At 39.5% G+C, this 26,279-nt stretch overlaps 1 protein-coding gene across 2 annotated transcripts in view; it reads right to left on the reverse strand.

The window, feature by feature from the left end:
- The window catches only part of LOC126100286 (oxysterol-binding protein 1), a 328,991-nt gene that overhangs the window by 7,150 nt on the left and 295,562 nt on the right, over positions 1-26,279 (reverse strand). For both annotated transcript variants that reach the window (XM_049910887.1, XM_049910886.1), the window contains 2 exons: positions 20,927-21,093; positions 15,211-15,431 (listed from right to left, as the gene is read on the reverse strand). In XM_049910887.1, coding sequence (XP_049766844.1) covers positions 15,211-15,431; positions 20,927-21,093 — 388 coding nt within the window. The remainder of the gene's footprint in view (positions 1-15,210; positions 15,432-20,926; positions 21,094-26,279) is intronic.

The raw sequence follows: 26,279 nt of genomic DNA on the forward strand, positions 1-26,279 counted from the left end.
TTGGATGGGACCACTCTGGCAAAGTTTGTAGGTGGAGGAGTTAGACAACGGGCAGAGGCTTTCTGCCAGGTAGCCACTGTGATTCGTAATGACAGTGGCGGAACCTCTGTCTGTATGAAGGATGATTAGGTCCGGATCTGTTTCGAGGTTGTATGTGCCTGTCCTTTCTTCTGCTGAAAGGTGATTGTTCTTAGGAAGGGACCTGGGGAAGGATGGTGAGGCCAATTTGGAGGTACAGACTTCCTGGAATGTGGCCAGGTGTTGGTTAAGTGGGACAGAGGAGAGAGGGAGGGGAGGATTGTAGTTGGACTGTGGTTTGAACTGGGAGAGGCAGGGTTAAATGTTGGAATTAGGTAGACTTTGGTTGGAGGGATTGGTGGCAAAGAACTGTTTCCATTGCAGGGCTCAGGAGAAGCAAAGTAGGTCTTTGACAAGTTGACTATGGTTAAATTCAGGTGCAGGGCTGAAAGTGATGCTTTGGATAGGACTGAAACTTCTGTGGGATTAGTTTTGGTTTGAGATTTGGTGGAGTGTTAGTAGGGAGTTTTGGGGGATGCAGCAAGTTGAAAAGGTCAGCTAGGCAGAGTCTGGGTGCTACGCGGGGTTGACGAGGAAGAACTTCATGGGTCATATCTAACCTCTATCCTACATAACATGCTAGATTTCAATGTCTGCTTCACAAATCAGGCAATCTGGATCCTCCCCTACACCACCAGCTTTTCTGAACTGCGCAGGTGGGAGTTAACCTTACAACACATTCTCCACTACCAAAATCAGTGCCCCCCCCCCCCCCCCCCCCCCAACCCACACAACGTAAGGTAACCTACTGTCCCCACGGCCTCCACTCAATAGTTTCCATCCCCTCTGTCCTCCCAATTCACTTCCCACACCCTCATTGCACTTCAACTTCACTTCACTCTCTGCCAAGGCCAACTGTCTTTTCACTCTCTGCTGCTCTTGTTTTCCACACCCCATTCCCCACCCCACACCTCCCCCAGTCTCCTTATCCCTCACCAGTCAGCCTTGTCTGGCCACCATCTAGACCCTGTGTGCTCCGTAAGGCAGCACCAATTCCTCTTACTCCTACCCATACCCTGCTATCCCTCCCTGACCAACCCCAGATTCCTGTTTCTGCTCGACATGACTCTACTGCAGTCTGGTAGCAGCAGCGGTAGGGAGCAGTCACGTATGCTCGATGTACGCTTCTTATGTGAATGTCCTTTTTTGAAGAAGACTTTGGATGAAAGCTAAGTGCGTAACAGTATTTTTGTTGTGGCAGTCTGCAACTCTATGTGTCATCCTTATGGGGAGTAGCAATCTATCCTTTACACAATATTGTTGATACCCCAACTGAGACTTCCCATTGTTTTATTTCCAACAGTTATTAGTTATTTGGTTCTCAGGTCTGCCATGGGACCATGTTGAGTAAATCTCACAATATTTCTTTGAGGAAACTGCTCGGAATTGTCTTGTGTTTGCTGCTGATTACTGATGGCACATAGCAACTGCCGGTGTCCTAGAAGCAACAAGTGAGTGTTAATATCTTAAGACTTTTTTTTTTCAACAGAGCGGCTATTCCTAAAATCAAGTGAAGAAATGGAGTCAACTACCATTACAGAATTCTAGCCCTACTTTTACAGTATTTCCTCAAGAACTAGAGGTCCCCTAACAGCCAACACTGGATGTGTCTTTTTGGGTTCTGTCAAAGATGACTGCAACCTCAGGAAGCAAGGCGTATATGAGATTACATGCGAGTGTGGAAAGTCGTACATTTGCCACACATTTCATGCAGTGAAAGACCAATGTGAGGAGGAGGAGGATGAGATTAATGTTTAACACTGTGTCCACAATGAGGTCATTAGAGATTGAGCACATGTTTGGATTAGGGGAAGGGCGGGCAAGGAAAGCAGCCATGCCTTTTCAAAGGAATCTTCCCAGCATTTGCCTTAATCAATTTAGGGAAATAATGTGAAACCTAAATTAGGATGTAAGATATGAACATTCATTTGTTTCTTCTAACTACCAAACTTATCCTTTCATGCTGTGTGCTACACACCAGGAAATATCTTAACATTATTGTAGCCACATTGTTTCAGTGTTATCTTCGCCCTGTTATTCCGATTATATGCAGAGGACATCCACTTTCCAGTATTTGCAACTCAATTAAATACAGCTGTTTCATTTTATATTTTATATACACAATGAACATAGTGTTATTTGCTACAATCAATGTGAGTCGATTTCAACTGACACAGTGTCTCTCATCAACTGCCATGCCAAGAGTATATTCCATGTACTGTATAGCAAAGGGTGGGCAAAAGACAGCCCGCAGTTGGTTTCAATCTGGCTTATGCAAGAAATTTGTGGGAGAGAGCGCAAGGCACTCGCACTGTACTCTGTCAGGAGGCATTGTTGGATACTGGACATTCTGTTGTTCACATTTTTCCAGTTTTGCTTTGGTACAATATAAGTGGTATACATAAAGTTCAAGAGATCTATGCTTTTAAAATTTAAAAACGAATAAAGAAATGATGCCTTAATTTGTTTAGTTTTAAGTAAACAACTTATACACATGAGACCAGTCCTCAAAAATATTTTTGGGAAAATATTTAAAAGATCCTTGTTTAAAGTCTTCGTGGATATTATCATCCTAATTTCAAAAATTCCAATGACCTGCCAGTGGCCAAAAACTGCAAAATTACTCCTCACAGCTTGGCAACAGGGACTGCCAGTCTCACTGCCATATTTTATTTGTATAAACACTACTTACTAATTTTTGGTTGGTTGGTTGGTTGGGGAAGGAGACCAGACAGCGTGGTCATCGGTCTCATCGGATTAGGGAAGGATGGGGAAGGAAGTCGGCCGTGCCCTTTCAGAGGAACCATCCCGGCATTTGCCTGGAGTGATTTAGGGAAATCACGGAAAACCTAAATCAGGATGGCCGGATGAGGGATTGAACCGTCGTCCTCCCGAATGCGAGTCCAGTGTCTAACCACTGCGCCACCTCGCTCGGTTACTAATTTTTGTCCATCATTGATGTATTAGAGGGCTGCATCTGTTGAAACTGAAGGTAATTGGAAACTTGTATCAAATTAGCTACGGTCAGTTGCTTTTATAGGCATTTATTTTTCCATGACGATGTTTCAAGATGCTTGGCAGCCCACCTTCAGATGTTTACATTCATTTATGTGTAGTGAATATTGTTTATTTATTAACGGTTTTACATAATTTACAATGGATATTTTTAAGATGGTTATTGTAAAACATCGTAAGTAAATAAACAATGTTCACAACACACTGTTGTTGTTGTTGTTGTTGTTGTGGTCTTCAATCCTGAGACTGGTTTGTTGCAGCTCTCCATGCTACTCTATCCTGTGCTAGCTTCTTCATCTCCCAGTACCTACTGCAGCCTACATCCTTCTGACTCTGCTTAGTGTATTCATCTCTTGGTCCCCCTCTACGATTTTTACCCTCCACACTGCCCTCCAATACTAAATTGGTGATCCCTTGATGCCTCAGAACATGTCCTACCAACCGATCCCTTCTTCTGGTCAAGTTGTGCCACAAACTTCTCTTCTCCACAATCCTATTCAATACTTCCTCATTAGTTATCTGATCTACCCATCAAATCTTCAGCAATCTTATGTAGCACCACATTTCGAAAGCTTCTATTCTCTTCTTGTCCAAACTATTTATCGTCCATGTTTCACTTTCATACATGGCTACACTCTATACAAATACTTTCAGAAATGACTTCCTGACACTTAAATCTATACTCGATGTTAACAAATTTCTCTTCTTCAGAAACACTTTCCTTGCCATTGCCAGTCTACATTTTATATCCTCTCTACTTCGACCATCGTCAGTTATTTTGCTCCCCAAATAGCAAAACTCCTTTACTACTCATTTCCTAATCTAATTCCCTTAGCATCACCCGACTTAATTCGACTACATTCCATTATCTTCGTTTTGCTTTTGTTGATGTTCATCTTATATCCTCCTTTCAAGACGCTATTCCAAGTCCTTTGCTGTCTCTGACAGAATTACAATGCCATCGGTGAACCTCAAAGTTTTTATTTCTTCTCCATGGATTTTAATACCTACTCTGAATTTTTCTTTTGTTTCCTTTGCTGCTTGCTCAATATACAGATTGAATAACGTCGGGAGAGGCTACAACCCTGTCTCACTCCCTTCCCAACCACTGCTTCCCTTTCATGTCCATCGAATCTTATAACTGCCATCTGGTTTCTGTACAAATTAAAAATAGCCTTTCGCTCCCTGTATTTTACCCCTGCCACCTTTAGAATTTGAAAGAGAGTATTCCAGTCAACATTGTCAAAAGCTTTCTACAAATGCTAGAAACGTAGGTTTGTCTTTCCTTAATCTTTCTTCTAAGATAAGTCGTAAGGTCAGTATTTCCTCACGTGTTCCAGTATTTCTACGGAATCCAAACTGATCTTCCCCGAGGTCGGCTTCTACTAGTTTTTCCATTCGTCTGTAAAGAATTCGTGTTAGTATTTTGCAGCTGTGGCTTACTAAACTGATTGTTCGGTAATTTTTACATCTGTCAATACCTGCTTTCTTTGGGATTGGAATTATTATATTCTTCTTGAAGTCTGAGGGTATTTCGCCTGTTTCATACATCTTGCTGACCAGATGGTAGAGTTTTGTCAGGACTGGTTCTCCCAAGGCCGTCAGTAGTTCCAATGGAATGTTGTCTACTACAGGGGCCTTGTTTCAACTCAGGTCTTTCAGTGCTCTGTCAAACTCTTCACGCAGTATCATATCTCCCATTTCATCTTCATCTACATCCTCTTCCATTTCCATAATATTGTCCTCAAGCACATCGCCCTTGTATAGACCCTCTATATACTCCTTCCACCTTTCTGCTTTTCCTTCTTTGCTTAGAACTGGGTTTCCATCTGAGCTCTTCATATTAATGCAAGTGGTTCTCTTTTCTCCAAAGGTCTCTTTAATTTTCCTGTAGGCAGTATCTATCTTACCCCTAGTGAGATAAGCCTCTACATCCTTACATTTGTCCAATAGCCATCCCTGCTTAGCCATTTTGCACTTCCTGTCGATCTCATTTTTGAGACATTTGTATTCTTTTTGCCTGCTTCATTTACTGCATTTTTGTATTTTCTCCTTTCATTAATTAAATTCAATATTTCTTCTGTTACCCAAGGATTTCTACTAGCCCTCGTCTTTTTCCTACTTGATCCTCTGCTGCCTTCACTACTTCATCCCTGAAAGCTACCCATTCTTCTTCTACTGTATTTCTTTCCCCCATTCCTGTCAATTGTTCCCTTATGCTCTCCCTGAAACTCTGTACAACCTCTGGTTTAGTCAGTTTATCCAGGTCCATCTCCTTAAGTTCCCACGTTTTTGCAGTTTCTTCAGTTTTAATCTACAGGTCATAACCAATAGATTGTGGTCAGAGTCCACATCTGCCCCTGGAAATGTCTTACAATTTAAAACCTGGTTCCTAAATCTCTGTCTTACCATTATATAATATATCTGATACCTTTTAGTATCTCCAGGGTTCTTCCATGTATACAACCTTCTTTCATGATTCTTAAACCAAGTGTTAGCTATGATTAAGTTGTGCTCTGTGCAAAATTCTACCAGGCGGCTTCCTCTTTCATTTCTTAGCCCCAATCCATATTCACCTACTACGTTTCCTTCTCTCCCTTTTCCTACTACCGAATTCCAGTCACCCATGACTATCAAATTTTCGTCACCCTTCACTATCTGAATAATTTCTTTTATTTCATCATACATTTCTTCAATTTCTTGGTCATTTGCAGAGCTAGTTGGCATATAAACTTGTACTACTGCAGTAGGTGTGGGCTTCATATCTATCTTGGCCACAATAATGCATTCACTATGCTGTTTGTAGTAGCTTACCCGCATTCCTATTTTCCTATTCATTATTAAACCTACTCCTGCATTAACCCTATTTGATTTTGTGTTTATAACCCTGTAGGCACCTGACCAGAAGTCTTGTTCCTCCTGCCACCGAACTTCACTAATTCCCACTATATCTAACTTTAACCTATCCATTTCCCTTTTTAAATTTTCTAACCTACCTGCTCGATTAAGTGATCTGACATTCCACGCTCCGATCCGTAGAACGCCAGTTTTTTTTTTTCTGGTGACATCCTCGAGTAGTCACCACCCGGAGATCCGAATGGGGGACTATTTTACCTCCGGAATATTTTACCCAAGAGGACGCCATCATCATTTAATCATACAGTAAAGCTACATGCCCTCGGTAAAAATTACGCCTGTAGTTTCCCCTTGCTTTCAGCCGTTCGCAGTACCATCACAGTTAGCTGTTTTGGTTAGTGTTACAAGGCCAGATCAGTCAATCATCCCGACTGTTGCCCTTGCAACTACTGAAAAGGCTGCTGCCCCTCTTCAGGAACCACACGTTTGTCTGGCCTCTCAACAGATACCCCTCCATGTGGTTGCACCTACGGTACAGCTATCTGTATCGCTGAGGCACACAAGCCTCCCCACCAACGGCAAGGTCCATGGTTCATGGGGGGAGGCACAACACATTAATAAATGTAAAAATCTGAAGATGGGGTGAATGTGAATGAACTAAAAAATTTCAAGGCGTAATTTGTTGGCACGTCATGTCAGGAAAGAGGCGCCATTTGTGATGATACATTACCCCATCAACATTAACATCTCAGGCTCTATAGTTTTGACTTTACGTGCTGGGAACACTACTGTCACATCACATGATAAAGTCAGCCCAGTGATCTTTAAGTACATATGTAAATTGGGCCCGCAGGCCACCAAAGTTTTTCCATGCCTGGTGTAGCATAGCCTCATATTAAGTAATTTAAGTACTGTGTTGTTTCTTTCAATTAGTTGATTGTTTTCTGTTGCAGTTTTAAGATGGAGAACTGATATTACCAAAAGAGATGGGAAAACACTTTCGATCGATGGGAGAGAAAGTTAAAATCCTCAAGAGAGTTAAGTTCATTGTGGAACACATGTTGTATTAACAAAGAACTTAAGAACATCTGTGTCTATGCTACATACTACCATAAAAAACAAAGACTATTTTCGAAAGTGTAACAGTGGAGGGAGGGGACGGGGGGGGGGGGGGGGGGGGGGGGGGAATATTGGGGAGGAAGGGGAAATACAGTATAACCTCGCTTTTGTGTTCCCGAAATTAACATTTTCCTGCTGTTTTTTTTCGGTCCCATCAAATTTCTTAAGCCCACAATGTTAATTTGCACCTCATTTTGCATCAACACATTTATAGTTTTCCTGCAATTTACACATTATGAAAAAATGTTTGTGGAGAAAAAATGACACTGGCATGAAGTTGGCCATCCAGTAGTGTTTACACATATTACGTGGTTAAGTTTCTTGACACCAGGGCACTCAGTGGATCTGAACCGGTAAATGTGTAGAAGTTGGAACAATTTGTGCCGTATCTCCTGCCACTGCCAACCTCTACTTGGCGTGGTGGCTGATGGGAGTAACTAGGCTCGTTCAAATGAAGATATTATGACCAATCACAACCATTTCCTAACTGTCTCTACTGCGCAAATGCAATTTCTTGATTGCTGTGATCATCATGACACCTTTGTCGAACCATATTTAGTGTGTTGCGGCATTTGGCCACTTGGAGCGTTGGTTGACACCATCATTCACTTTGCGTTGCTCAAATGTTTTTAGTTTGAATACAGTGCCGGTTATGTATTTTATTCATGCTGAGCAAAACTTGTTTCGAGAATTTATTTTCATTGTCAAGTGCAATATTTACGTAAGTATTTTTTGTGATGTTACATGAAGGAACAATGCGAGTGATAGTTCGTGTGTGTGTGTGTGTGTGTGTGTGTGTGTGTGTGTGTGTGGTTTTCTACACGACTGATGAGGCACTGTACCTGATGACCTCAAAAAGACGACTACAGTGTAAGAGATGCAGAATAACACATATTCAACCACCACACAATATTGATTAACTGAGTTTCTGCCATTGATTCACACTTTTCCTGCATGATATTTCAACAGTGTGACTCGCAGTTGAAATATCATGCAGAAAAGACGTGAATAAACGGCAGAAACCTGATCAATCAACATGACAATGCCTCACCGGGAAAGCTTGAAGAATTACCACACAATATACTTTGCACTTGGCAGTAAAAAAAATTCTCAAAACGCGTCATGCTAAGCATGAAAAAATATGTAACTAGTGCAATATTTCATTTTTTAAAAATGGATGACAGCTGCTGGCTTTCAAAAACATTGATTATAACATATGATATTGAGTCAAATGTTCCCTCTCCCCAAACAGTTATCAGTTCCAGTTACATCAGCAATTTTTGTTAGATAATAAACCTTCATAAGATAATAAACAAGTCCCTGACAAGTCTTTTGAGGCCTGTTATGTACATATATAATACATAAAGTGCAAGCGGGTATCCTATACATATCTTTTACAGCTTAAAAAGGTATTTCCCACATTTTACATTTTCCTACGTTTTACACCTTTTTTTTTTTAAGTCCCTTGAATAGTGTTTATGTGGGGTTCCACTATGTGCCGGTTATTCCGAATACATGGAGATAGTGGCCTGATACATTCAAGGAGCGTTAAAATGTGATTTATGAAAATATATATATAAAAACTGTTAGTGAATGTCACAATGTCAGATTATATGAACTTATTAAGCAATATAAAGTGAAAGATATTGTCAACATACGTGAGACTGGTCTCTTGCAATGTCCGTCCAAACAAAATACTTGTCTTCAAAAGCAAAAACTACCATGGAGGTGCACACAGTAAATTTCACCTAACAGTAACACTTGGCACGAACACTGATCACTCAGAAAAAAATTAAACCTTCTGTGATTGGCAAATAATGAAAACTACATTGTTTTAAAAGCATAAAAGCGCTGCCAATGAACTACAGTGCCAATAAAGTATGGATGACTTTGAAATTATTCAAGAAGCAACTGCATATTCTTGATGCAAGAGTGGGAACCCACAACAGGAAATTTCTCTTGTTTGTGGATTATCGCCCTGTACATCCACACAACATAGGTTTACAAAATGAGCAATTAAAGTTTCTGCCAGCAAACTGCACAACCAAACTGCAGCTCTTGGATTTGGGCAGTATCCATGTCTCCGAAACTCACTAGAGAAAAGCCGTTCTCCACAAGGCACTAATTTTGCTGGAAGCAAGAAAAGAGTCAGTTTCCTTTAAAAAAGTCCATTTTAGATGCTTTGCACTGTATCGCCAAGGCATGGACAGGGGTTAAGGAGTCCAACATCTCCAACTGCTCTCGGAAAGCAGAATTCGTTCAAGCAGGTGAAGGAAATGAATCTGACAACAGATCTGAGTAATAATGACGACACAAACTCTATTTGCTCATGTACAGCTACATCTATACTCTGCACACCACTGTGAAGTGCTTGGCATACAGTAGATCCCACTGTATGAGACAGTTATTAGGGCTTCTTCCCGTTCCATTCATGCATGCAGCACCGGAAAAATGATTCCTTTGTGTGCACTGTAATTAATCTCATGTTGTCCTCATGACCCCTATGAGTGCGATACATAGGCAGTTATACTATATTGCTGGAGTCGTCAATTAAAGCCAGTTCCTGAAACTTTGTGAACAGGCTTTCTTGGGATAGTTTACACCTATCTTCAAGATTCCGCTAGTTCAGTTTCTTCAGCATCTCAGTGACACTCTCCCATGGGTCAAACCAACCTTTGACCATTCATACTGCCCTTCTCTGCATCCATTCAATATCCTTTCTTAGTCCCATTTGTTTATCACACATGAGCAATATTCTAGAATGGGCTAAATCAGTGATTTGCAAGCAATCTCCTTTGTAGACTGATTGCATTTCCCCAGTAATCTACCAACAAATGTTAGTCTACCAACAGCTTTACCCATGACTGAGTCTAAGTGATCATTCCATTTCTTATCTACAAAGATACACACCCAGGTGTTTGTATAAGTTTGCTGATTCTAACTGTGACTCATTGATATTATAGTCATAGGATACTACATTTTTTGTTTTGTAAAGCGTACAATTTTAAGTTACCAAATATTTCAAGCAAATTGCTAATCTTTGCAACACTTTGAAATCTTATCGAAATCTGACTGAATGTCTATGCACCTTCTTTCAGACACTACTTCATTATAAATAACGGCAACATCAGCAAAAAGTCTGAGGCTACTATTAAAAGTTCATTAGTATACAACACAAACAGCAAGGGTCCGAACACATCTGGGGGGCAAATGCGAAGTTACTTCTGCATCTGAAGATGATTGTCCATCCAAGGAAACATGCTGCGTTGTCCTTATCAGAACGTCCTCAATCCAGTCGCAAACTTCGCTTGATACACCATATGACCATACTCTTGACTGTATATGTGGTACTCAGTAAAGTGAGGACTCAAGAAATACTGCATCTATCTGACTGCCTTAATCCAAAGCTTTCATTACATCGTGTGAGAAAAGTGAGAGGTGGGTTTTGCATGATCAATGTTTTCAGAATCCATGTTGGTTGTCAAGGAGGAGGGCATTCTGTTCAAGATACCTCATGTTTGAGCTCAGAATATGTTCTGAGATTCAACAATGAATCAACATCAAGGACATTGGGCGGTAGTATTATGGATCACTTCTACTACCCCTCTTGTAAACAGATGTCACTATGGGACATGGCTTTTGTTTGAGGGACCTATAATAGATTATAGTTAGAAGAGGGGCTATCTCAGCCACAAATTCAGTGGAGTCTGACAGCAATTCCATCGGGCCCTTGAGATGACACTAAAACTTATTTTACTCGTCTTTCCTGTGGTACAAGGATTAAATAAGAGCATTTCTCCTGGGTTTTCCTCTGTAAAAGAATATTTGAAAATGGAGTTAAGCACTTCAGCTTTTGTTTGCTAGTGACTGGACACCAAGTTTGGTGCCACTAATAGCATTCACACATGAGTAGAATTTCTTTGGATTTTGTGAAATATCATTTGACATTAGTCTACTACAGCAGTCACTGAAGGCTTCATGCATTGCTCTCTTGACAGCCAAATAAGTTTCAGTCAGCACCTATCTATAGTCCTATGCTTTATTTTATACTTATTATGCCCTTATCTCTGATTGTTTAAAAGTTTCTTTACAGTGAAACCACAGAAGGTCCCTCCCCTTATGAACTGTTGTTCTGAGTACATATCTATCTAGCTATCCTCTGATGGGTCAACTACTCTCTTAAATTTGAGCCATTATTCCCCTACATTCCCCTGCCCTGCACTGAAAGCGTCAAGTTTCTCAATCAGATTTGACACTACTGCTTTTTTTTATCAACCTTACTGAACATATATACCTTTCTACTAGTTTTAGTTGTCATTTCTACTTTGGTAATCATTACCAATACAAATTTCGATGTGGACCTCCTTAAAGAGGTTAAGTCGATTTGTTGCCATTAGATCCAATGTATTTCCACCATGGTGGGGTTCTGAACTATCTACTCTTGGTAGTTTCCAGAGAAGGCATTTAGTAATGTTCCAAAGGACATCATGTCATGCCCACCAATAACAGAACTGCAATTTTCTCAACTGACTGTAGGATGATTACAATCTCCACCAATGATTACTGTATGATTGGGGAATTTATATACATGCGAATTGAGGTTCTCTCTAATATTTTTCGTTAGATCACGAGATGAGAGTGGATGATACAAGCAGCCAATTACCATTTCATGCCCACCCATGATACAGAGACTCACCCAAACACACTGACAGTTCAATTTCTGTCTCGGTGGATTTCAGTTTCTTGTCTACTGCAACAAATACACACCTTCAGTTACCATTAGTTTTCCTTTCGACACACACTTAAATTTTTGGTCCAGTACAAGATTTCCAACAAACTGGCAACAACATTGCCACTGTTGAAAGAGGATCTGTTGAAGATGTGACTGACTTTCCTGTACAGGAAAACAGTAAGAGTACAGGAAGTGAGAGTTACAGTGATGATGATAGTGAGGTTCCCTCTACTGCAGATGTAAATGCAGCAGTGAAGACAGACAAACACACACACACACACACACACACACACACACACACACACACACACACACACAGGTTTAACTTTTGAAAGCTTTTGGAGCCAGTGGCTACTACTTCTGGCAGGGGAATTGAAGGGGTAGGAAGATGGCTGAAGAAAAAGGACTGAGAGGTTTAGGGAAAGGGGTATGGTTCAGAAAATTTACCCAGAATCCCAGGTCATGGGAGACTTACTAGACAGGATAAGAAGAAGAAGAGACTGTTTTTTGAGGACTGCACCAGACGAGATTTGAAAAACTGAGAGCTAAAAGGTGAAAGACAGGTTAATGTGCAAGACAGAGATTACCCATGCATGATGTTTTAGTAGTAATCTCTGTCTTGCATATTACCCTGTCTTCCACCTTTAAGCTCTCAGGTTTTCAAATCTCATCCGGTGCAGTTCCCAACAATCAGTCTTTCCTTCTCATCCTGTCGATTAAGTCTCCCCTGATCCACAGTTCTGGGTGACTTTTCTGAACTGTATCGCTTTTCCTACTAAACCTCCCCAGTCTTTTTCTGCGTCCCTCTTTCTTCCCCTTCCACTCTTTGTCAGAAGAAGGAGCCACTGGCTCCAAAAGCTTGAAAAGTTGAAACCTTTTTGTGTGCGTGTTCCCTGCTGCTGCTTGGTGATTAGATTTTTTTTATCTATCCATTTTTTCCTGCTGCCAATGAAGACATCATAGCTTTCCATTGTGTTTATCAACTAGAAAACAACACTGAAAAAATTCACCAAAAAAATTAGAACAAACCACAATTTTGGGTCTTTTGTTAAAAATAAACTTGCTTATTAATGTTTTATAAAATGTGTGCTTAAAAGCCTAAAGTGTGTTATTGTGCCCTCCCCAGGAATCTTTGCTGTGGCGACAGACTGATCTGTATCGTAGCCCGAGGTCTTGGCTGATTTGCAGTTGACAATTTGGATGCGAGTTGGCGAAGCCACGGAATGTGAAATAAAGGCTGTGGTAACAGACTGCTCTCTAGTGAAGTGCCATATTTAATGGACTTTACAACATTTCACACACTTTCTGTTACAACATCTAAAATGGCTAGATAAGTTCTGGGTAATACGTACATCTGCTGACGTCACTTTTGCAGGAAAAGTTACACTAAAAATGATTCGTTTTGGAGACGTCTTTAATGCAGTGTACATTTTAGCTGCATTTTTCATAGGCTGCTAGTGTAAATACTAAAAACTGCCAAATACAGAACCTTATCTTCACAAACATGTAAATCAACAAAGCACTTGCTAGCTTTGCATAATTTTTAGTGTTATTTGTTGTGCCAAAATGACAGAAAATTTCACATCAGCTGCTAAATATAGTACAAAATACAGATAACCTTTGTCAGATGATAAACAAGTCCCTGATGAGTATTTCGATGCCTATTATGTACATGTATCATACATATAAACTACAAAAATTCAAGGGGCGGACGCTGACCTTATGCAAAAATTTTACTGCTTAAAAAGTTATTTCTGTTATTTTACATTTTCTTTAATTTTACACCATTTACTTTAAGTCCCCTGAAAATGTAAAAACAGGGTTTTACCATATATGCATACTGAGGGGTTACAGTGTTAGTCATTCATTTGTCACAGTCATTGTTGATCAGGTGGCACTCAGAAGGCCTGTCTGTGTGCCCTGTTTTGATTCTGCACACAGTAGCTATGCTGAGTTTAGAGGTGAACAGTGTTGTAACATTCACTGCAGGGTACAACCATGCCTCACCAATGAGTACATACTCCTGTGGAACAACTTTGGCCATTTGAACAGGGCCGTATCGATGGGTTACTGCATTTGATGAGTATAACATGTTGGTGGTGTATCGCTGCTTTCATCAGTTGTCTGTGGATCATTCCCATACCAATAGATCATGTTCTGGACATCCGTGTAGTACAGATGTACGACAACATCAATGCACTGTGCGAGAACATGCTGGCTGAGCAAACATCATCCAGAGAAGAAATCAGAGCACCTGTTGCACCTGCTATGTCACCAAGGGCCATAGGAAATATTCTGCTTGCAGCAGGACTAAGAGCGTGTATCCTTCTGGCCAGCATACTGCTGACACCATGATGCAGCCAAGCACAGCTAATCTGGTGTCAAGAAGAGAGTTCAGTGGAGAGTGGAATGGCACTCTGGTCTCTTCAGTGATGACAGCAGGTTCTGTCTGTATGTACGTGATGGACATACATGTCCACAGCATAGATCTGGTGAGCAGCCTATTCCAGAGTGCATTCGCCCACAAAATACCAGTGCCACCCCAGGCTTCATGGTACAGGGAACCATCGGTTACATTTGTCAGTCACATCTGGTGTTCCTCCACAGTAAATTAACAGTGCTTGCTACACTGTATAGGCTGTTATCCTTGTGCTACTGGAATTTCTTCAACAGGAAGTAATGTGTGTTTTCAGTAGGGCAATGCACCATTACACATGGTTCCTGCTATATCCTGGCTTGCAAGATCATATCTCTTGCCAATTGAACATGTATGGGACATGGTGCAATGGGACATGTGTATTTCATTTGGTCTTAACTTATCATATACTCCAACAATGATGCACCTGTCACATCACTTGTAAATAAAATTACCTTGTCCTTAATGGTGCTGCATCACCCCCCCCCCCCCCCCCTCCTGCCGGAAGGGTAGTTTCTGTTCTATGATTGTTTTAAAAGACAAATTATTTCAAGATATAATTGCAACTTTTAAGGGACCTTTTCTACCCCACACCATTCTATAAAAGGGATAGAAAATGGGGGTTTAACACCCCATCAATGAAGAAGTCATTAGAGGTCAATCAAAAGTTCAGAACAGGAATGGAAATCAGCCATGTCCTTTTCCAAGGATACATCCTGGTAATTGCCATGTGTGGTGTAGGGAAATCGCAGAAAATAGACATCTAGATGGGCAGATGGGGATTTTAACCACTGTCTTCCTGAATCCAAGTCTAGTTTATTAACAATTGGGACACTTCACTTAATCATTCTATAAATAGGATGCCACTGAAATTAAATGAGGTTTATCTGCAAGATATGACCCATCTAGTCCCAAATATGGTAATTAATATGAAAAATATTCTTACTATAACTTCTGTAAGCTGACATTGGAAATATCTAAGTAACTAACTAACCGTCTGCAGCGGCTTTCTCAGCTGCTGATTCTCGCTGCCGCATTGCATGCCTCTGCTTCTCCTCGAGTCTTAATTTTTCTGCATTTGCCTCATCCCAACGTCCTTCTTCCATCAGCCGTTGGTCAGGTCTATAACGTGAGTCAGTTGGTGCCACACCTTCCTCAGGTTCATTTAGTTGGCATGCCAATTCTGTGAAGTTGTAGTAACGCTCCGATTCCGGACTGAAAAAAAGATGTGAAGTACTTTAATTTCAACAAATCAAAACAACTGCAGACAACTTTAATAACTTACAATAAAGGCCTAAAACTACCACTGTTAGTGCAAATTAAACTGAAAATAAGCATTCTGATTATTACTTTTATTTAGAAACAAATTATTTAAACATTTCTAATATTACTACAGCTCCTTTAGTAAAACTACATTACTGCCTCTATGAGTGGAAATATGTGGAATGAATACCACTGTAATTCCTGACCCTAAACAGGAACACAGAACAATCTTTGTAAGCTTATAAAGTAAGTTGTGAGACAGTAACTCACATTTTGCAGCAGCCTATTCACACATAAATCACTAAAGAGGAAAGAAAAAATAAATACATAAAATTAAAAAGAAGTTGTAACTAACTGGGCATATCCCTAGATCCACAAACTCATACTGTAAAAATGGTTTTTACTTATTCATTTGATTTCAAGAGTTTTGTAACTTTAATTTGTTGTTTACACTATTTTCTACACATTTCCATAAGTGTGTTCATAGTAGTGTAAATGTATGTCAAACAAGGCAAATGCAATCTGTCACATGGTTTCATGTACTGGAGTCACAGAAATATATGAAAAGGAAAGCTGCTACTCACCGTACAATAAAAATGCTGCGTCACAGATAGACACAACACAAAGACTGCCACAAATCAAGCTTTTGGCCTGTAAGGCCTTTGCCAAAAATGGACTGCGTGCACACGCACACACACAGTCTCGGAGAACCGTAGCCTGAGACTACAGTTGTGTATTTGAGTTTGTGTGTGTGTGTGTGTGTGTGTGTGTGTGTGTGTGTGTGTGTGTGTGTATGCGCGCGCGCGCTACTTTCAACAAAGGCCTTATGGGCCGAAAGCTTTATATTTTTGCTGTGCTTATCTGCAAGTCAGTATCTCTGCTATGTGGTGGTAGTAACTTTCCTTTTCATAATATTGTCACATACCATCCTGGATTTTCCATTGTTTGGAGTCATAAAAATATTTTTAAATATTTAATGTAATGAACTAGAACTAGACACTATATCCCAACACTGAAATTTGTTGTATACTGACCACATAAACTACAATTTCTTAGTACCAATTTTCGAACTTGTTATAAATAGACACATGGACTGGACATCACTTACCTTCTGAGAGTGCATAGGAGTTGCATCTCCTGAAGGTAATTATTGGTCATTATAGTGTGATTAAAATTACTCAATAGTTGAATACGTCACACGGTGGAGATGGTTTCAACCAATCAAAATGTTCAACATCGTGCCTGAACCATTTGTCGCTGCCAAAGTGCCACAACAATTGGTCAGTTCACTTCCAATTTTTTGGACAGCATTCTTTCTTGATTTCTTTGGATCCCGTATCATGGATCTGCCACTTTCATTTTGTATTTTATCATACATGATAACCACACCAAAACAAACACACACACACACACACACACACACACACACACACACACACACACACACAAAACTCAAATACACAACTGTAGTCTCAGGCTACGATTCTCCGAGACTGTGTGTGTGTGTGTGTGTGTGTGTGTGTGTGTGTGTGCGCGCGCGCGCGCGCGCATACATACATTTTATACACAGCAATAACTAAACACCACAGGATACTTCCACACAAGAGACGATTCAGTGTTACATATGCAGTTATCTTAATCACAGACACTGACTTACATTCGTACACAAGCACTACAATATCACATCCCACAGTGGTGTTCTGAAGCCCACCGAACCTACACAATATCCTCGACCATCACTAACACAAACCCTGCTCCCAAACCCTTGCCTCATGGCTTATGTCCCTGTAACAGACCCAGATGCAAGACCTGTCCTTTACATCCTCCCAGCACCATCCACTCCAGTCCGGTCACAAACACCACCTATCCCACAGAAGTGTGGGGTACATATGAAACCAGTCGTGATCTATAAGCTAAGCTGCAATCACTGTGTTGCATTCTATGTGGGCATGACAACCAACACGCTGTCTGTCCCACCAACAAACTGTAGCCGAGAAACGACTGGACCACCTTGTTGTTGAACATGACGCCCAACATGACATTCTACCTTTCAATGCCTTCTTGAAAATGTACCATCTGGACATTCCCACCCATACCAGCTTTTCTGAATTGCACAGGTGGGAACTCTACCTGCAATATGGTCTATGTTTACGTAATCCTCTTGGCCTCAATCTTAGTCAGTCATTGTCATTACCCATCTAGCCCCTTTCCTGTTCCTATTCCAGCACTAAACTGCATTCAGTTTTTTTTATTTCTCTCCTTTCCTGCTACTCTCACTTTCTCCCCACCCTCCGCTTAACCTCCTGACTGCACCTAGCTGCCCTACTCTCCACCACATTCCTGCACGCTCCCACTAGCAGCACTTTATCATTCCCACAACCCTAGCCTGCTATCCCTCCTCTTCCCCCTCCTAGCCTGTTCCTCACCCCGGTTGCCTTTCCCATAATGCGCTGCAGTTGTGTGTGTGTGTGTGTGTGTGTGTGTGTGTGTGTGTGTGTTTGTCCTATTTCTGGAAATGGCCTTGTAGGCTGAAAGCCCTCTTTCCGACACTCTTTTTGTTGTGGCTATCTGCGACTCACCATCTCTGCTATATGGTGAGTAACAACTATCCTTTTCATAATATTGTGAACTTACAAGAATGTGTTCAGTAGTGCAAACCAGCAGGACGACATGGATATTGCCCAGTATATACGCAATATAGTATGAGATCTAGTATACCAGCAAATGCAATCAAATGGTATGCCTGCTCTGTGTGTGTGTGTGTGTGTGTGTGTGTGTGTGTGCACACGCACTCATCTTTACTGCGGACAGGAAACACACACCACTAGTGAAAGAGCATGTTGTGTACATAAACCATGGCTGTGACAATGCCACATTATGAAAAAGCAAAAACGGATGTGTACAAGGAATTGGGGCCACCTAACTGTGAAATTACCAAGAAGATGAAGCATTCAAGCACAGTGATTGACAATTTTGTTAGATTGGGTGCATGGTATGGATGGAATGTAAAATAAGGGCACAGTAGAAAATTATCCGAGGGACCGAAACAGTTATTTCTGCACAAAGCAAGGGCAATAAACCATTATTCTTCTCAGCTTGTTGGTGATTTACAGTTGCAAGTAACTCATGGCAAATTTTGTTACATGACACACACATCTTGCATTCAAGAAACAACTACAGGAACCAGCTCTAACACCCAAACATAAACAGGCTGGATTAGAGTTAGCTGAAAAACATGTCATGGACTTCAGAATGTGGTGAAGGGATGGTCAGTGATGAGAAGGTTCATTTAAATGGGCCAAATGGATTTCAATATTATTGGCATAATCTCAGAACAGAGCAGCAGATAAGAATGGGCAGAAATTTTGGTGGTGGAAGTATTAGGATTTGGGAAGATATCTGCGCTAAAAGTAAATCACACATTACTTGGCTGAAACTAAAATGAACCACAACATGTACAACAAGATGCTAGAGACAAAACTGATTGAAATGTATGACGGCATAGGGGATGTAAGTCTACTGTTTGAACAAAATGATCCATCTGTGCATGCTATAGCTACAGCAGAAAAGTGGTTTGAAGATAAAGATATTTATGTCTTACCCTGTCCTGCACGTAACCTGGATTCGAACCCTGTGAAAAACCTTTTGGGAATTCGTGCAAGTCATTTTTATCACAATGGAAGACATTTTGTGAACTTATGTGAGCTGAAAAGAGCAATATGAGAAGAGTGGGCATCAATTTTACTGCAAGAACTACGAATCCTAACAAAATCAATGTCTAAGAGAATTTTTGAGGTAATTAGGAATAACAGAGGATGGGCAAAGTACTAACAATGCAATAACACAACAGGACAGTGAGTGCCTTTATATGAGTTTCCATCCAGAAAACGCAAAAACCTTGTGTTACTCGTTATGAAAGACACTATGTAATTCCATCACGATTGTTTGTCTCTTATGTATCAACTACTTTCATAATAAATTCGATACATCTACGCCTCAGACATTGTGCTATTACTTTCCTTGGAACTCTGCCTTTATACTGATTTCCACCACTGTATCTGTGAAAAAGATACTGACAAGTAACAGTGAGAGGTACCTGTCCAAATCTACAATGCTGTGTGTAAAGGTAAATATAAATTATTCATGATGGACTGACAGTCCAGTTCAGATCTGTTCATGTGCATTGAGTGTTGAGTTGCCCACAGTTGCGAGAATGTGTTTTATCTTTGGAACTTAAGTGTTTAATTAACTAAGATATCCGAACCCACTCTCAATTTCAAACAGGAGGGGTTCCTATTAGCTTATTGACCTACGTCAAAGACTTAAGCACAGAAGCTAAAGCTGTCTTCTAACCCGAAGGTTAGTTTGAACACCACAGTGCTTTACTTGGAGTGGTCCCATTGGAAATGGTATGCCCTTTCACCCCTCTGACTTTTGAACTTACTTACATAGCATATTATATGGGGACCTACAATTGGCAGAGTCTCTGAACAGTGGCACTACTTGGCATTTTAACACGCACAAATGGTTACAAGAGGTGAAAGAAGCAATAAGGGCCAGAAAAAAATCCTAGGTCTGATCTGAGATTGAGCCCTGGTCCTTGGGACAGTTACCCACCAAGTCGTATTCTAAGATTATATTGAGTAAATGACCCAACCACATGTCAAACAAGACGGAAATGGTTTACTATTTCTTTCCCCGCTCTACAATTGCTTTCCACCCAGTCATGACAAGTAATTCAACTCTTCACTAATTTTCACATATGAAGTGACCACAACCATTAAATGGATAAGGTAGTTACACAAGCGCTCTTTAATTTCTTCATTAAAAGTCTTTTGTTCTCCACATCTGAACAGAAATAGTTTTCTTCATTTGACGTTTACATCTGGCACATCCACTGTGAGGTCCATATTAATGGAGAGACACAGTGTGTGTCTCGTGTTCTTTGAAAAATTGTTCCACATTTACAAATGGAATGTACCAGAGTGCATGCTATTATAAAAAGCATGAAGTTTTCCTTCTTTATTCCATTTACTGTTTGAACTCACTCAATACAATGGGATGTTCAACGAGACAAATGATTACAATCTTAGAACAAGGATTGTCCCAAATTCTTTGAAATTATCCAGACTGATTCAGACCAGTGAGATGACCATCAGATTCACTCAATATGAGTTCTTTTTAATATTTAGGGATCCAGAGTTATACTGCACCAACAAACAGATTTTCCATACACTTATCTGGCCAATATTGTGTTGTATTAGAAGTGAGGGTGATGCTACACAATCAATATATACCATGACTGGGACAGATTACTATGATATTATAACATGAAAGACACTTGTAATTAAGAAGTACACAATGTGAGTTAACAAAAACATAATGACAGTACCAATGCAAATCTTTCATAGCATACAAAACAATTTTTTTGCAACTTATCCACTTACGGAGGCATCCTTCTCTTCCAGACAAGTTGATATGGACCAGTTTTGAACACTGGATTCTCTAGGCTACCTTGAGAACCAGTGACTGGTGCAATTTCTATCTTATTGTCCCATGTACCTGATACAATCCATTTGACATTGCCATCTTGATCCATGACACAGCCTTTTACCTGGAAAGCATGGTCATTTCAAATTTTTGTAAAATGTCAGATTAATGAAGCAGTTATAGGCTTATACATATTGCAATACTATATGGCAGAAACATACAGATCATGAAACTGACACTTCAGTTATTAGCAGTTTTGTCTTAATTTTTCTTTTAATTCAACATCATTCAATTTTACATACAAGACCAACACAGTTCTGTATCTTTTCCATGCTGGCAGTGATGGATTGTTGGAGTGAGTAATTATTTAATCACAGCCAGACTGCTGTAATAGTTGAGTCAGGCAAGAGCCTCAGGTGTATTTTTGGGAAGCTTTCTGAACTTCAAAGGCACTGAATAATCCTTTACTGGCAGCCTGAGTGGAATGGAAGATTTTTCTCCAAGTACAAGCATAGTACGGCACTACCAAATTCTTTCTGTACATGGATCCACAGAGCGGCTTTGTGATATCAATTACCTTTCCTGATTGTTCGCTTGCCAAATATAATGTGTCTATGAAGGGGTGCTATTAGCAATATGGAGAGGCTAATCAATGACAATGCTCATGGGCAAAAATAAAACCAAGCATTCTGCTTATACAGCACCAGTTTTTTAAGAAGTCTAAATAATTACAAATTTCAGAAGTTGCTTTGAATTTGTGAAAAAAGAGTGTTAGTCACAGACAATCTTGGAAGAAGGAAGGTAGCTTCAGTGGGACTGGGAAACTGAGCTTTATTTCTGAGTTTTGTAGACACAGTTTATCACAGGGACAGACAATTTTATGATGGTAGTTTTGTTGTAGTAATAAGTAATAGCAGTTTAAACTCACAAAACTGAATATGCGAAGTATGGTGGTGTTATCAGGCAGCTATTAGGTTCCTGGAAGAAGATAGGGTCAAAGAAACAGATTGGACAAGTCTTTTGAAGTGGGATTAGACCATACTGTTTCCAAAGATACTGGAGTGTGTGAATTTGGTGTAATTTTCTGACTTTACTAACTCGGAACGATAATCCCAAGAATTTTTCCTCAAATGATATTGGTATGTTTATATGGGTCTGTCAATTAATAATTTTGTCACCTATAATAGTGCAATTATGTTGCATATTGAGATCACAGATGAACTTTCATGGCAAACTTGTGAACAACAGCAGCAAACTACAGCTTTCTTTCAGTAAAAATATATTTAATTTGAAGTCTTATAGTACTTTTTTCTATAATATTAATATTCATTCATGAACACAAGCCAGTGAAGTGCAACTCTATTCACAAGTTCACCAACGATAATTTGTACTGTGGCTATGGATATAACTGTACAATGTTTACATTATCTGAAATTCATTTTACTTTTTTACCAAATGTTATTCTGTATTTATTTTAATTTTTGCTTTTCTTGCTTCAAGTTCTTTGTATGTTTCTTGCCCACTTTATCCCCTCGCCATCCACGGCTTTGAACTACGTAATATGTATCTTGGTTTCCCTTTGTAAAATTTACAATGATTTGATTTATATTTGGAATTTAGTTTGCTATACATTAAATAATACACAGCACCTATTGGAACACAACTGCTTCCTGAACACCATTAAGTATTTCAGTAAATCATTAATACTGATAAATTTCCACTCCTCACCAGTGCTAAGGTACAAATGCAGTGTAGTTCTGGAGGTCCAAATTTTCACTTGTGTGTAACACACATTTCGTTCAAACTCAATTTATACACTGGTAGCTATATCATATATAGTAATATATAACAGACAATAGAATGGCAGTCCATGTTACACTAGACAGTGGTATAAAAGTGCTTCAATTAAAAAGCCAAAAAGCAGAAGAAACAATCACTGGACGATACTAAACTTGCATTCATTCTGTTGTCCAGTTCATATGAACTTTAGATGCAATGTCATTCAAAAGGACTCTAAATTATGGTACTTCCAATGAACTGGAATCAAAGTGAAAGGTATGTATATGTTGTCCAAAGCACTGGGAATTATGTTCAAATTGAAAGTATAATGGTATGCAAACTGAACATAAACAAATAATAGCAATGTTTATCATGCAACACAAAAACGAAAATCAGCTGATCACTAGTTATTAAAACCACAGCAATTTGGTGTCTCAGCATCTTGCAGACAAGATACACAAAGACAAAACTTGTTAATGGGGGTTTGGGTAGGAAGGAACTGCAAAACAAAATAAGACTTTCTCACTAGCTCTACTACAGAGGTACTGAGAAAATGAATTTCAAAGTGGAATGCAGTTGTCACTCAAATTATTTTAGTGGTAGACAAACACTGTTGTAGGTTCATACCTAAAATTAGTCAAATTTTAATATATATCAGATCTCTTTCCAAGAGTCATCAGGCATATTTTCTCAGGTTTTTCAGCAGATCTTACAATATTGTTTCTGCAATGCGAAAACGGAGCCGGCTGAGACAAATATCACTAATCAAGTGTTTCAAGGAATCCCCAGCTAAAAACAAAATGTTTATAACCTATGTGTCCATTTGATAGTGGCCCAAAATTTATCTTTTGTGATGTTTTGTTTAACAATATGTAGAAATAGGGACAGCATAAAGCAAAGAATAACAGAACTCCAGCAGTGGCTAAGTAGCACTGCTGCATAGCAGTAGCAGACAGACTGATTGTGTGGCACGGGCCAGCACATGAGATGAGGCCAGTTCAGCAAAGAAGGCATGTCTTTTGTTATCAACTACACTGGTGACTAATCAAGATCACTTCACACAGACAAAGTATAATGCCAATCAATATATTACTTTCAAGATGCTTTCATAGATCAACCTGATGCCTTAGCTTCCACATTTTTAATTCAACAGTATTTAATTGTGTTTCCCTACATTTCTTGATCAACTAACAATAGCCAGCTCTAATGACATTTGGGACAGGTCTTTTCAGTAAACATTTATTTCCTCACTTCTCACTTCCCCAAGTAATGTTGTCCTGCATGCTGTCCCACAAAGTCTAATTCCAAATTCCTTTTTAAAATTGCAAGGAAAATAAGCCTAACGATTCACAACCCTCCTAAGGGTCAGTAGACTGAATTTCCCTGTTTATGAGGAAGAGAAGTAGTTTCCACATTAGGATCATTAGCATACAATAGAAATGATGCACTGATTCAGATGAGGGAGACTATTTCCTTCACAAAAGTATCCCATTATAGTATCCAGAAGTACTGCAGAAGTCCAAATCTACAGTAGTCACTACCATACCAAGCAAAAATTGCAGTTAAATACTGCTTGCATGTTTTTGTAGACAAGCAATTTTTTTAAAGAACACATTATTCACTACTTATCAATGCTGTAGAATTCCTGATACACTGCTGATATATCTTTGATCTGTTACATTTATTTATTTATTTATTTATTCATGTGTTTAGTATGAGAATTTCAGGAGGATATGAGTTACGATATACTAACACAGAAAATGATTTGCTGAAAACTAACACTGTAGGGTGAACACTACGTGCCTAAGAAATAACAAATTGAAAGATATAACTGTTTATTTACTCAATATAGGACTTGGAGATGTGGAAAATTACTTAGAAACAGATTTCAGTCTCTTCTTGCCCTTAGTGAAGTCTTCTTTCTGAACTGTCCATTGTGACCCCCAGTCTCCAAATAGACTTTAAACATGAACTTTCAGATTTAGAATGAAAAAAAATTAAATGAAGTCATACTGCCCAACAGAATTCCTTATTTATTCTTTTACCCAGAGGTACAATTTACTGCATGTATGTTCAGCATAGCCTGTACCTGCAATACTTAAGCCTGAAGGACATTTCAACAGCCCACTTGGAACACTAACTTTTTATTTCAAGGGTCTTAGGCAAAAATTTTCACTCATGAAATAATATCTAAAAGTTCCCATTGTAGTCAGTTACTGACATCAAAGTCTTGTCAATATTAAACTCTACTATCCACATGGTCTCACACGTCAGATCATGAGTTACTAAACATGCATACTACTTAGGTTTTTTAAAACCCTCTTTTAAGTTTCATAAATATACTAGTGGTGTTTAACATTTCTTCCATGATTAGAGCTGTTGCTTTCCAACACACATCCATTCAGCAACTATAACGTTAGGTTAGACCTGAGTTGTCTGTCTTCCTTCACAAAAGTATTTGACTCCCCAAAAAATAACTAAATCAGTGGTGACTCACGTATGGTGACTCACTGTATACCTTCAGAATAGTTCAAGTGCTGTTAAGACAATGTACAGAAAAAAGTTGTGAACACTGGCCTCTCTCTGTTTCCTTTCCTGCTGGCTTCATCTTCTCTATCTCCTCCCAAAAATTTATCCGTAACAGCCACCCAGCATACAATGAATGTGCTGGCATGTTTGTCACAGTTAAATGTGGAGTGCACAATACCTGCATTTTTTTTCTTTTTATCAATGTTAAAAGTACTAATACGAAGAGTTAACAAATGCTTAAATGTTTACATAATCATAAGTGAAATGACTTTATGATTAACAACTTGGCAGTAATAGTGTATTTTACTACTACAGACGAGGACTGCCTGTAGAGGTGAGGCACAGTGGTAACTGTGTGGGCCCCAAAACTGCTACGGCAGCTGTGAAGGCTCTGCAGCAGCCATGAAAAATGATGGGCAATGTGACTCTGGTGAAGCTACAAAAGGCCCAGCAGCCCAGTAGTGGATACCCTACTCACTTCCAATAATTAAATAAGTTTCGGATCAAAATCAATACCAAAAGTGACAGAGCTCAACAATGGAAAATCCAGGATGGAATAATGACAGGACTGAAAGTGACAAAGCCTTCGAATAGATCTGTCAGGTGTAATGGTCATCATGGTCCTGATGAGATACAAATTTGTCCATAGAAATATGTAAGAGTTGGCACTATTAATGTTGTGTCATAGAAAAGAATGCAAGAATTCAGATCACATGGACAATGACAGACAGGAACACACGGACAAAGGGAGCAAGCGAAGTAAGAAAGGGACTGGTAGTAAGGTGCCGGAATAAGGATATAAGACGTGATGGTCAGGATGAGACAAAAGAAGAAATCGTGTCACAGTAATATTTGCTCAAGAACTGGCAAACAAAGTATTTAATGTGGGAAATATAAACAGAGTAATTACAGTTAAGGTAATGATGGAATGAAACAGTTTTGATATAGTCCAGGTTTATGCTCCTCAAATAGGATGCAAAACAGACGAGAAGGAAGAGTTTA

The sequence above is a fragment of the Schistocerca cancellata genome, chromosome 9 (assembly GCF_023864275.1).
Source record: "Schistocerca cancellata isolate TAMUIC-IGC-003103 chromosome 9, iqSchCanc2.1, whole genome shotgun sequence".
NCBI lineage: Eukaryota > Metazoa > Arthropoda > Insecta > Orthoptera > Acrididae > Schistocerca > Schistocerca cancellata.